The 12,512-nt window shown below is 40.1% G+C and overlaps 1 protein-coding gene across 1 annotated transcript in view; it reads left to right on the forward strand.

Annotated features, from left to right (window-relative positions):
* LOC146613792 (low-density lipoprotein receptor-related protein 8-like) overlaps positions 1-12,512 on the forward strand; it is an 83,088-nt gene that overhangs the window by 31,318 nt on the left and 39,258 nt on the right. The window contains exon 4 of the mRNA XM_085378889.1: positions 9,296-9,424. Coding sequence (XP_085235015.1) covers positions 9,296-9,424 — 129 coding nt within the window. The remainder of the gene's footprint in view (positions 1-9,295; positions 9,425-12,512) is intronic.

A 12,512-nucleotide genomic window follows, 5' to 3' on the forward strand; every position in this document is an offset into this window, starting at 1 on the left:
GTGCACTGATGATTTCACTTTGTCTTTATGAGCTGGTTGGATTATTTAAACATCTGAGTTGGTGTTGGCCAATTCACGTTGGCAAACATTGTGTTTTCTTTCGTGGCCTTCATGCATTCAATTTTGTGGTTCGTTTTTCCATGAGGGGTTTAAAGGTTCTATAAGTAAGATTTGTTTCATCACACTTCTGTGTTTGCTGTAATCTGAGCTTCATTATTCAAGGTTTTGAGCAGAGGCGAGCAAACTGCAGCAGCAGTTTTCATGATCATGAGCTCAGTATCAGTTGTTCTACTGTAACATATCAGGGTCATTCAGTGTATTTTATAATGCTAGTGTTGGCTAATGATGTTAGATGGATTTTTTCTTTTTGTTGTGTTCTAGTGTACAAAAACTTTGTGGCTATAAATAAGCTTTTATTTTTCTTGAAATTGTACATTTTCTCATTTTAAAGATCTGATGTTTTCTGTCTTCTACCATGAATAAAATATGGGCTTATGAGATTTGCAAATGGTTTAGTTTTTATTTACATTTCACAAATGTCCCGAGTTTATTAGAATGGGGGTTGTATATATACAATGCCTTTAATAACAATGTTCTGAGCTTTCAGACATACTGGGGCAGGCTGGTATTGGTTCAAGCTGATAATGATGTGATGTCTGAGGGTGTTACTTTGATTCTACCCACCTTTATCAAGCATTATGTCTTTAAACTCTGCCTTAAATTTACAGTGGGATTGTCATGACCCTGTGCCTTCTCGGCTGACTCTGTATGGCTACAAGTGTTTTTGTTGTGCTGCATCTCTCTCTCTCCCCTGCACTGCGCTCTACCGGGGCGGAGTCATGACGGCTCCAGCCCCTGGCTCGGACACCTGCAAGCAATCATCTCACTCACTTCTTAAGGCGGCTGCTGAGAGTGCTTCCTCGCTGGATTATTGTGTAACACTCGATTCTCGCCAGCCTGAGGACCGCCGTTGGTGAGCTAAAGCCGGAGTCCGAGCTACCTGAGCTTCAGTGGATTTTGTACATAGCCCTCTTCTTCCCGTGCCTGTGCTTCCCGGAGACCCTCTTCCTGTGCCCCCTCACCTGTATATATTCGCACCTGGTGTCTGTGTGTGTAAATAAAACGTGAACTTTAGTGACGGTCTGACTCCGAGTCCCTCCTGAGCCTGACAGGGATGGTGTTAAAGTGAATCCAAATGAGTGTGGAATAAATGAAAGAAAAAGCCAAAGGAATCTTTCAGAGGACGTTCATTCTAGTTTTGTTACATTTTTCTTTGGCTGTGAGTCGGTTTGATGAATAATGAAGCAGCCTAGCAGAGCATCTAATGTCACTTGCTGAAAAGTTGAATGCGAGGAGGGAGGCACGAAGGGATCTCTGATGGATAACAAGTTTATATTGGAAATCCAATTAAAGATAAATGAAGGAAGGATTCATCTCTTGGCTGCAGAATAAAGAGATAAGGATCTGGGTTGAGAAGAAAGCCATTTATATGGAAATCCCATATGGATTCAGATTATGTAATAGAAAAAAAAATCAGCTGTTGCATTTTTTTTGCTTTTCTCTACAAACAAAAACCTGTTCCAAAAAAAAAAAGGTTATTTCTTTGTAATATATTATTTTTGCCAGTCTAGACTGATACTTCATGTGCAGGAAGAGGGAAACATCCTTCTTCCTGCATTTCAGGTCGTGCTTACCCTGCAGCCCGCAGCCCTGCTGATTATATGTTCAGAAGAGAAGCGTCAGATCAGGCCTACATCCTGAACAGAAGGATTGCTAATGAGAGCCTCTTCATCACAGCTGTTTTTCTGCTTGAGTAAATCCAGCTGTGTCATTATCACTCTGAAAACGGAACGAAGAAAGACTCAAGGATGGACATTGTTCAAAAATGCATGGAGCATCTTAACCAACAGCAAACAACCCGCTCTTGAGTGGCTGCCGTATCAGGTGTCACATTAACCTTGTTTCACTGGTAAAGTACTTATCTGTGCCATTCACTTGATACAGTTACAACCCTATAATGAGAAATTTACATCAGTTGGCAAAAAAACCAATGAAAAAAACAGTCAGCGTGTTTTTTCTTTTTCCTGAATAGGGTAAAGATGAAAAAACAAACTCATCACATCCGTGTTTTGATCAACATTCCTTTTCCATGTTATACTTTGAAATCAGAAGCGTCACATGTATCAGTCAATTAGGCTGCACTAAAGTCTAACAACAAACAGAAGCTTGCAATTTCACACAGACTGCATTCAATCTTCGATGTGACAGAGATATACAATTTACCATTATATAAACAGCAGAGAGCAGTCACAGCATTGCAGTTTTTACACAGTTTCCTTACACATAGCACGGCATACAGCTTAAAACATCATGCTTCGGTTATTCTCTTGCCTGATGAGTCAGGCAAGTTATACTCACAGAAAGCCTTCGTCTTGTTTTTCATTCAGATCTCCTGCCCAGTTCTCCTGTATGTTCTGTTTCAGTTTCATGTGCTCGCAGATGTACAGTCAACTTTGCAGATGTATATAACTAAGACATTTTTTCATCCGTGCTGCGGACATCTGTGCCAGAATCATTCTGGCTCACTGACTGGATTCCCAATTACACGCTGGAGTAGCGTTTACACTGCTGTATTAAGAATTCAAATTTGGGCCACACAGAGTTAGTTACTTGCAAGCCCTGAAAAAAGAATCATGACTCTTTGGAGGAGCACGTGAAGCATCAGGGCTCACAGTTTTTGTATTAGATTAATGTGTAGTCAAAATGGAAGTTGGCCCCTGCAGATGTGCAGCTGCTTCTCTGCTTCCTCACCAGTGCAGTGACATTTTATGCACTCTCAGCCACCAGAGACACTTTTTTAGGATATAAGGGGAGGAAGGAAATGCTTGCTTCTTGGTGATTTCTGGCAATATTGCTGAGACCAACTTGATTCTGCATGTCTGTTTGTCCTCTCTGCTTTTAAATTTCTGAAAACTGACAGGCATTCACAGTGTTTCCTCTTCCTTTGGGATTCTTTGAATATGAGGTGACAGAACCTTGAAATGCTGCATATTTAACAATGTGGATTGTTCAGACAGGTAGAACTCTCCCCTTTAAACCCACAATATTGTGTTCTTAATTTAGTATTCTGAGTGGATTATAGATATTTTTCTGAAGGAGGTTTTGATGAAAACTTTCTTCTACAAACCACTTTGTAGATATTGAGCTTTTTCTGTGGGAGTTAATAACAGTGCATGGCTTATTTATTGACTTTATAGTAGGGAAACTGGAATTACTTATACTGCGTGCTATTAATTGAATCATTTAAATTGCCTTGTATCGTTAGTTATGAAGAAAAAGTACTTGCTGGTAGATTTACTTTAGGCTGTTTAGAAAGGACTTCATAAATGCTGAGTATGTACGTATTTGTGTGTTGTTTTGCTCTGTTGATCCCTTTGCCTTTTTTATACTTTGTTAGCGATTTGCCAGTTTTAAAAGTGGGTTTGTTGTCATAGCTGCTTCATTTGCAAGCTGCTGTGAGGTTTAACTCTTAACAGAGTCTGATAATTCCAGGATTTAAAGAATTATATTTTTATCCATGTTGCAGTTACTTTCTGTATTACACAGTCCCAAGACTTAATAAGAGGAAACAGTTGCACTTCACCTTAGTTAGACTCAAACAGTTGTGGTTTGACTGGATGCTTATCATGAGCATGTGTGCAAGTAATCCCTATGAGCAGAAAGCTTAGGTTTTAGGTTTATCAAGGATATCCGTAACATGGTCGTGTCAGGCACACAGCTCTCGCTGTGAGCACAGCAGCCTCACTCACCTGCTGTGTAAACCTTCTGTTTACAAGGAGCAACCAGTCGGAAGAAGTCGGCTTAAGCCATTTTAGCTGCTTGAAGGGAGAGAAGCAAAATGACCATTTTTTAGACAGTGGATGAACTAAGGCTGCACCAAGTTCCAGCATCGTGGTTTATTTGTAAATGCAAGAATATAATTTTAGAACTGAAACGAGCTCAGTAGTTCTACTCTATTTTTCTTTAGTGTGTCAAAATGAAAAGAGAAAGGTCTATCACAGTTTCCCAAAATCTCACTAAGTCACAGTTTAAGTCCTTGAGAAATATGAACAAGGTGAAGATGTGCAATATTGGCAGTAATCCCATTTGAAGGACAAATATACCAAGTTTATAAATCCACTCATGTAGTTTTTTTTTTTTTTAATCTGGCTTGCTGTAAATGGTCTTTTGTACGTGCTAGCTCTATGATGGCATCCAAACTAGTTCACCCTCTACCCACCATCCACTATCTGCTGGGATTTGACACCAAAATATTAAAATACCAAAAATAAAATAAAGTACCAATATTTATTATTATTTAATTTTACCGTATTATTCTGGCTTTATTTAACTGATGAGGTAACAGTCAGGGAGCACAGCAGCACTTAATATAAAGCAATAGTGCATGCCACAGCTCATTACTTGCTAATGTACGTTACTGAAAATAACAGTTTCCCATCTTGTAGTCGGCCAGAAGCAAGCATGTTCTCTGCTGTACCAAATCTATAATTCAAGTTCACACGGCCATGCTAACCCAGTTTAATGAAGCAGTGAATCTGAGAATGACTCACGGTATCTGAGCTTTTTTTGCTGTCTTTTTTAGCTCTGAGCCAGAATGACTGCGTTATCTTCCTCACCATCAGAGCCCCCAACACTGACATACACAGGTGCTAATGCCTGAGACCTCACCTGAAGCACATAGAGCCAAATGGATGCACACATCAAAGCCTTTTTAGCACTGACATTTGGAGTAGAGGGCTAGAAACAGGCTTCTGAAAAATCTCTACATTTTGAATGATGATTTCTAGGGTTTAATTGGAACACGTTACAAACAGCAACCATCTATATTAGGTAGACATGCTTTCACAATAAGCTGAGTGCATATTTACAAAGCTGTCATGAGCTGGCTGCAGGATGAATCGATGCTATACATTATCTGCTATCATATATGCAAAAGAGACATCCGTGTATACAAATGTGCTACAAATGATTACTTGCATGGCACGCTGTTGTGTAATGTAACATTATGATGGTGCAGTTCAGTATATCAAATCAGGTGAATACATTTTCAGTCCTTTTTTATCACAGTATCGTTCCCACTGACAGCTGACAAATTGAAGAGCTTCTGCACTTTCTCCATTCGAAGCCAAGTTTCAGGTAAAAAGCTGTCAGTAATAACAAGGTCAGTTATGACGATCAAAAGGAAAAATAAAGCTATTACACCATTGAAGGGTTGAAGTGAATGCAGCCTTTGGGTCTTGTAAAAGGTGATAAATTCTAAACGCATCTTCTGCCAAGATGACACAGTGCAGACGAAACCTCATTTTTCACTCAGATGGTAAACAACAGTCTGATTCTCAGCTTGTCTGTGAGTAATTGGCTTTTATTAAGTTGCCTCTTTTACAAGCAAAAAAAAAAATCTCATTACGCGTCTTTATAAAATCGCTAATCTGTAGCTGTCACAATGAGCAGTGAGGTACCACTGCTTTGTTGTAGTGAAGTCTGGTTTCTTTGTTTGGATTTGGGAGGAGTGGAGCTCACACTTCATTAAAGAGTCATCAGTTAAGAGGACAGGACAGCTCGCCCTCCGCTTGGTGGATTCACATTCTGCTCGACACTGTGCTCTGCCTGCCTGTCCTCCTTCATCTCCTTCCACTTACTTTGTATGGATGGCTTTGATTTAGCTTCAGGATAAAAATCTGAAAGGTCATGCAGCAGTTTGTCTCTCCCTTCTTCCTTATATACAGTGTCTTGCTCTATGCACAGCTCCCTTCTTATAGATTCTTTCATGCTCTGACGCTTTCGTCTCTCTCTACTTTTTTGCTGCTCTCTGCTAACTTTTAAAAAACATTTTCAAAAATGTTCTCTGTTTGACTGACATTCGTCCAGCTCCCTCATACAGGATGTTATTTCCTCTGCCAAAAATTCCACCTTGTCTGCTTTTTCATCTTTTCATGTTTCATGTATTTCTTTATGATCCAGCCTTTCGCTCTTTCACTTTACTCCGCTATAATTGTTTCAGTGATCAGTCCTTGACAGGTGGCTGTGAAAAGAAACACATACAGTGTGTGATTCATTAAACATATCACAGAACATAATGATTGAATGAAAAGCTTTGCACAGCTCGTACACCTTCAGACTTCTTGCACAGCAGAGCTGTGAGGTAGAAGAGGCCATATCTGATTACTCCTTTTATTTTTTACTTATTCCAGTCTAATAGCATGGCTTTATCTAGGATATTTTTAGTTTATTACATGTCTGTGTTGCTGAGTGACGAGTGACAAAGTAAGCTTTTTTATCCACTTACCTCACACTGCACTGTCTGTGGACTGAAAAACAATTGCAGGTAAATGTCATTGCTCCACTCTTTAGAAACAGCCTAAAAATACTGGACTGCAAACTTTTTTTCTCCATCTGGGGTGAGGACCTTGCTGTGTCAGCCATCCTCCCTGCTCACTCTCCCCGCCACCAGCTGTCAGGAGAGAGCGGCAAATGTTGAGACCCGCCTGTCATCACATTAAAAAATAATATCAACAAAAATATCAGCATTTTTACAAATAAAATAGATGAATACGTGACGCACCATGGTCATTTCTGTATTTTCAGAGGGAAGGAATCTGTAAGAATAAACAAATAGTTTTAAATGCTGACATTATATTGTAAGAAATGATCAAGAAAGCTGGGATAGGCTCCAGCGCCCCCCGCGACCCTGAAAAGGATAAACGGAAGCGAATGGATGGATGGATGGATCAAGAAAGCTTCTGGCGGTACCTCAGTGTAATCTTCTGTGTAGTTGACAAAGAACACACACATCAGTTATCGTTAACGATCCTTACAGGTCCTGTCTCCATGTCTGGGATAATAGATCATTCTGAGTAATTAATGAAGTGACTATTGTTGTTTATATACAAATGAGCACAACTCACCTCGGAGACGATCATTCACTTTACTGTAAATTGAGGCTGCTGGTGTGTAATAAACTCAGAGGGAAAACTGTTGGAGCCAATAAATTAAAGTTCAGCTCCTGCTGAAGTTGGACGTGTTGCAATAACTGAGATAATGAAACCCTGCAGACTGCAATGAGGAGGAGTTCCTCATTCTGGAGGAAAAATAGCTTCAAACAGGATCAGCATATTGACATTAGTTGTGACACCTTATTGTTATTTGTAATTTATATAGTTCAATGTTCACTCAGTTTAAAATGTAGTGTCCAGTGTTAGGTAGTCTGCTCCTTTTGCCCCAAAAGATTTAGCTGCAGGGAATATGTAGCTTCCAAAGTTTGATTCATGTGACCTTTATTGCATTTCTTCCTGTTGAAGTCACAGTGGCCAAACTGCATAATAATATTTATTATTTAAAGACCATTTTTTTAGAGATCCTTGTAAGTAAATTTGTGTTTCTGATAACCCGTATTGCTGTGACTTTGAAGTGTTCAACACAATACAGGGTGACTGAATACAATTATAACTGCTTTATATTTTATTTGTGTTGCTGAAATGATAGTGATACTGGCACTGCAATACATATACTGTACTAAAAAAAGGACTAACATGCAATTGTCATAGTTAAAATCTTCTGATTATTGGATTCGTAGGACAGCATGGTGGTGCGGTAGTTAGCACTGTTGCTTCAAAGCAGGAAGGTCCTGGGTTGTAGTCCCCCGTCTGGCCGCGGCCTTTCTGTGTGAAGTTTGCATGTTCCGGCGGTGTCTGTGTGGGCTCTCTCCAGGTACTTCTTCCCACAGTTCAAAGACATGCAGGTAGTGGGGTTAGGTTAATTGGTGATTCTAAATTGCCCATCTATGTGAGTTTAAATGTGAATGGTTGTCTGTCTATGTGTTAGCACTGTGACAGACTAGGGACATGTCCAGGGTATACCCTGCCTCTCACCCTATGACAGCTGGGATAGGCTTCAACCTTGAATTAGATAAGCAGAAGAAAATGGATGGATGAATAGGTGAGTGCATGGATGGATATTGAATTGACATTAAAGGGCCTGTATTTGTATAGCTCTTTGCACATCCAGTCATTCACACACACATTCACACACTGGTGATGGCAAGCTACGTTGTAACCACAGCCACCCTGGGGCACACTAACAGAGGCGAGGCTGCCGGACACTGGCGCCACCAGTAGGCAACGGGTGAAGTGTCTTGCCCAAGGACACAATGACCGAGACTGTCCAAGCCGGGGCTCGAACCGGCAACCTTCGATTACAAGGCGAACTCCCAACTCTTGAGCCACGATCGCCCCATCAAATAAAAAGAATTCAATTTGATCATAAAGGCGGCTTTCTGACAATACGAGATTAACTATATGGACCTGGTTTGAAAATCTTGGGAGACTTTCTCACTTTCTGGTTCAATTACCCACAATGCAATTCACACCTAACATTGCTGGTGACAGCACCAGAGATTCTTTTTAGCTTCTTAAATTGGTATTCGTTAAGGATGTTGTTCTCACTTATCACACCACACAGGATCCTGTTATACCATTGTTTGTCAGTTTGTGTACAGCAAGAATATAAATACCAACTATGATGTGTAGCTGGAAAATTACACCTTGTATTGCTAATGGAGTTGACAGAATATGTGGAAAGAATTATGCTTAATTGAATTAAAATACAATTAGCTAAAAAGGTAATGAGGATAAATAGTTTACTTAAAAAAGTGGATAAACGGTTAAAACAGCTTCTGTCACACTATGTCCAGCAACTAAAGCACAGTTGTACCAATATCTGTGTGTTTAATGAGTGAAGCTGATGCAGGGTAACATCATATCGTACCCTGTGTCAAAAAGGCTTTTAATTGGCATTTTAAATATAATAAAAACACTCCAAAAGATCGATAATTTGCACGTGCGTCTGATTTCTTTCTGGAAGGCTTAAGGCTGCACTGTAAGCAAACATGTATAATTAACAACATGCTTCATATTAAACGCACTGTAATCTGGATCAAACCGACCCTGTGCCAACTAGAGCAGATTGGCAGGAAAAGGAGGAGGGGCTGGGTTGAGCTTTTGCTTTATAGCCAGCCGTGCATTTGCTGTATTTCATGATCTTCCTACATGTTTCTTGAGAGGCAGCCCACGCAGTAAAATCAATTGGCCAGGGTGGTGGAGTTTTGGATAATTTTTTTAAGAGCATTGTGGGGGTGATAAAAATCAAGTCCAGCTGTGTCTCCTAGTAGTTGTTGTTGTTGCCTTTATGGACCATAAAACTACAGTAATCTCCCTATCTCTTTTATCTCTGCCCACAGGCAAACAGACGTGCCCTCCAGAGAAATTTGACTGTGGGGGATCAACTAACAAGTGTGTCTCGTTGTCATGGAGATGTGATGGGGAGAAAGACTGCGAGAATGGCGCTGACGAGGAGGACTGTGCGTCTGGTGAGTTTATCCGAGTCAGTTCACTTACCATAATGAAATAAATACCCCGATCAGATGGTTTTACTTCCGCGTTTAACCGCTGAGTGCATTTGTAGAGGACATTTTGGTCCAGATTTCACCAGTGATGGATGTGCAGAAGCGAATGACTCGACAAGCAGCCGAATAACGAGAACCCAGATTCCCGTTTTGTATTTCATAGGGTTTTATCTTTTCTGATCTCACTTATCATCCAAAGGCATGTGACATCAAAGCGCAGTGGGGAACACTCATTATAATTAGATGGATTTGAAGTGAGTTTTGAATTAAAGCCAGCTGCACTTGACAACCGTTCCCTTTGATGTGGAATGATCTTTGGTGTGAAACCATCAGATATTCGCAGCTTTCCGGTGATCTTTGGACGTTTCTGTCCTTTCCAAACCTCAAGTCTTCAGTCTTTCCACTGCAGGGCCCTCACAACCTTAAAAAATGACATCACCTCATGCCCAGCCAATCAGGCAACTCAATCGTGCGACTACCCCCACCCCCAGTCCCCTGCAGGGACTATCCTTGCCCTATTTCTGAGGAGCCATGAAGAATTGGCTTCTTCTCCTTCTTTCTCTCTCCTCTGCCTCTTCACGTCAAGAAGAAATGATTGAGGCAGCAGAGCCGTGGGGGGTGTGATGTTTAGACTTTGAAGATGGCACGTGGTAGCAAATGCGCAGAGGGAGAGAAATAAGCCATCTCCTTATTATCCTATATTAATGACGATGTTCCTCTTTTTCTGGCATCTTTAACTCCTCGGTTGTTTGGGTGTGTGTGGGTGTTGAGATCACGTCTGCCTGGCATATAAGCCATTCATGTTTATTTGTTAAGAACACAGCCAATTTTGAGTTTTTATTTGGAAAGGAAGCCTTATCAATCTGGCATAAAATTAATGCATAAATAGAAACTGTTGCATATGTATTAATACTCAGCTCCTTATGGCTTTGACTTATTCTTCAATGATCAGCTTGTGAGTAGCTTGTTATGGACTCAAGGTTTCAAAGAGGCCCCACACACTCACTGCATCGACTTTAGATCTAATGCCTTCTTAGATGGCTTTTCATAGCACTGTCCATTGAGGCCCGGTCTAGCCTGGGCTAATCCTTCTTTCATTCTAATGTCTGTATTGATGTGGCAGTCTTAAGCCTCTCAGTAGTGACACGAGGGCAGGCAGCAGGCTGTCGCCCACCCAGGCAGAGGCCAGAATACCTCTAGAGGGAAACTCCTCTCAGTATGACCACTTAGAATAAGCTCTCTCCAGTACAAGCAGAGCACAGTGCTAGATAGCATCACAAATTAGGCCTATTAAATGCTGCTCGGGCCAGTTTATCTGATGATTGGGCCCAATGCCAACCTGAAAGATGATGTTTAAATCAAGGACACGAGGCTTTTAAATGTAACCTTGCAGCTGATCTGCTCTAGAGGTACTATCCATTGATTTTGCAGTGTTATGTCTTTAGTCCATCTCAGTGAGCTGCACAGTGATTCCAGTGTTGGGCTATACCTGATTGATGTGGAGTAACAACACTAATAGTAGTGTGATGTTCACAAAACAGTTTAACACATTCACCTTTGAGGTTTGCTTGGCAGTTTTCATTAGTAAATAGTGTTTATCCTGCTCTTATTACTGCAGGGATTCTCAATAAGGGATATTTACTTTTTTCTTAAAGTACTGCTTTACATTACTCAACTACTCCTGTGAGAAAGCAGTTCATTAGATTACGTATTGCATACTTTCACATTACTCCATAACAAGACTGAAATGCATTGTTACATATTTACAAGTTAACAATAGAAGTTTTTATTGACAACACCACAAATCCCTGTACCTAGCCTAATGAGAGCGTACATACCAGCTTTCTCTTGGTATTTAGATTTGAACACAAAGCCAACAACAAAAACCAGCCCAAAGAGACTTCAAAACGATCTCCACTGTGATTCTACTGTAGAAACAGAAAAGGAGGATTCAAGCCTGACGGCTCATCACTGCCTTTCTTACCTGTTAAAGAGCTTTGGCTGCTGGGCTGCTGTAAGAATAGACTGAGCTTTAATGTCACTCTGGATTCTTCACTAGCTTTGTGTTAGCATGCTGTTTGTGTAGATGTCTGTGAAGAGCTGAAATTGTGTTTGTAGCATAATGCAGTTGTTTATCTAGCGCAGTTTACACTTTACCATCATGCTCAAAAAAAATAAAATGCAATAAAAGTAAAAGTAATGTTCTCATCTCCACTCCACAAAAGATTATAGTCCGCTCCAACATTGTCCTCCAACTGATATCAAAACAACAAAGTCAAAACAATTTGGATGTAAAATAGATGTTTTTTGTTTTTTTTTTACATATAGATTTTAATAATCACTGTATGTGTGATAACGTTCATACAAAATTTTATTCAGATTGGCCAGTTTGTTAAGGAAGAAGTATTCATAAAGACGTATATACATAAATACGCTATGACCATGATAATAAAGACAATAGAACATGCATAATATTGGAATATTAATACAGAAGATCAAGATCGTTTAGTTTGTTTTACAGTTTTAGTTTTTTGTATTAAATCTGTGTCAGTCAAGACCTACTTTTTCATGACCTTTCAAAGATTTAAAAGTAAAAGTTTTTAATCAGCACTATGTATTTTCAGTTACATTTTGCTCCCAACAGCTCAGCAAGCAGGGCTGCAAATATATTTCTAAATCTCTCAGTGCACATGCGATAATTGGATATTTTAAACGATAAATTGAAGATTTGAAACCCCTTCAGCACCACTGAGCATCCAAAGTTAAACAGATTCACCAAGTGCAAACAAATTCTGCTACCATCACTGATCATATTAGACTTTCGGAGCCGATTAAGCGGATTCTGAACAAAACCAAAATGTGTTTAGGTGCTGCTTTAGAGCTGTTCTTACACTGTTTGAGTGCCCAAAAATCCCCTTTCACCAGGTCCAGGATCTTTATTTCTCATAATTAGTTATTATTAATCTCTGGCTCTCTTCCACTGCTTGTCTTTTGTTCTGTCTCACTTCCCTCACCCCCAACCAGGCAGATAGCTCGCTCTCACTGACCCTGG

This window comes from Diplotaxodon limnothrissa, linkage group LG18 (assembly GCF_057381915.1).
Source record: "Diplotaxodon limnothrissa isolate DT_005_m linkage group LG18, D_limnothrissa_male_GT1.1, whole genome shotgun sequence".
Classification (NCBI taxonomy): domain Eukaryota; kingdom Metazoa; phylum Chordata; class Actinopteri; order Cichliformes; family Cichlidae; genus Diplotaxodon; species Diplotaxodon limnothrissa.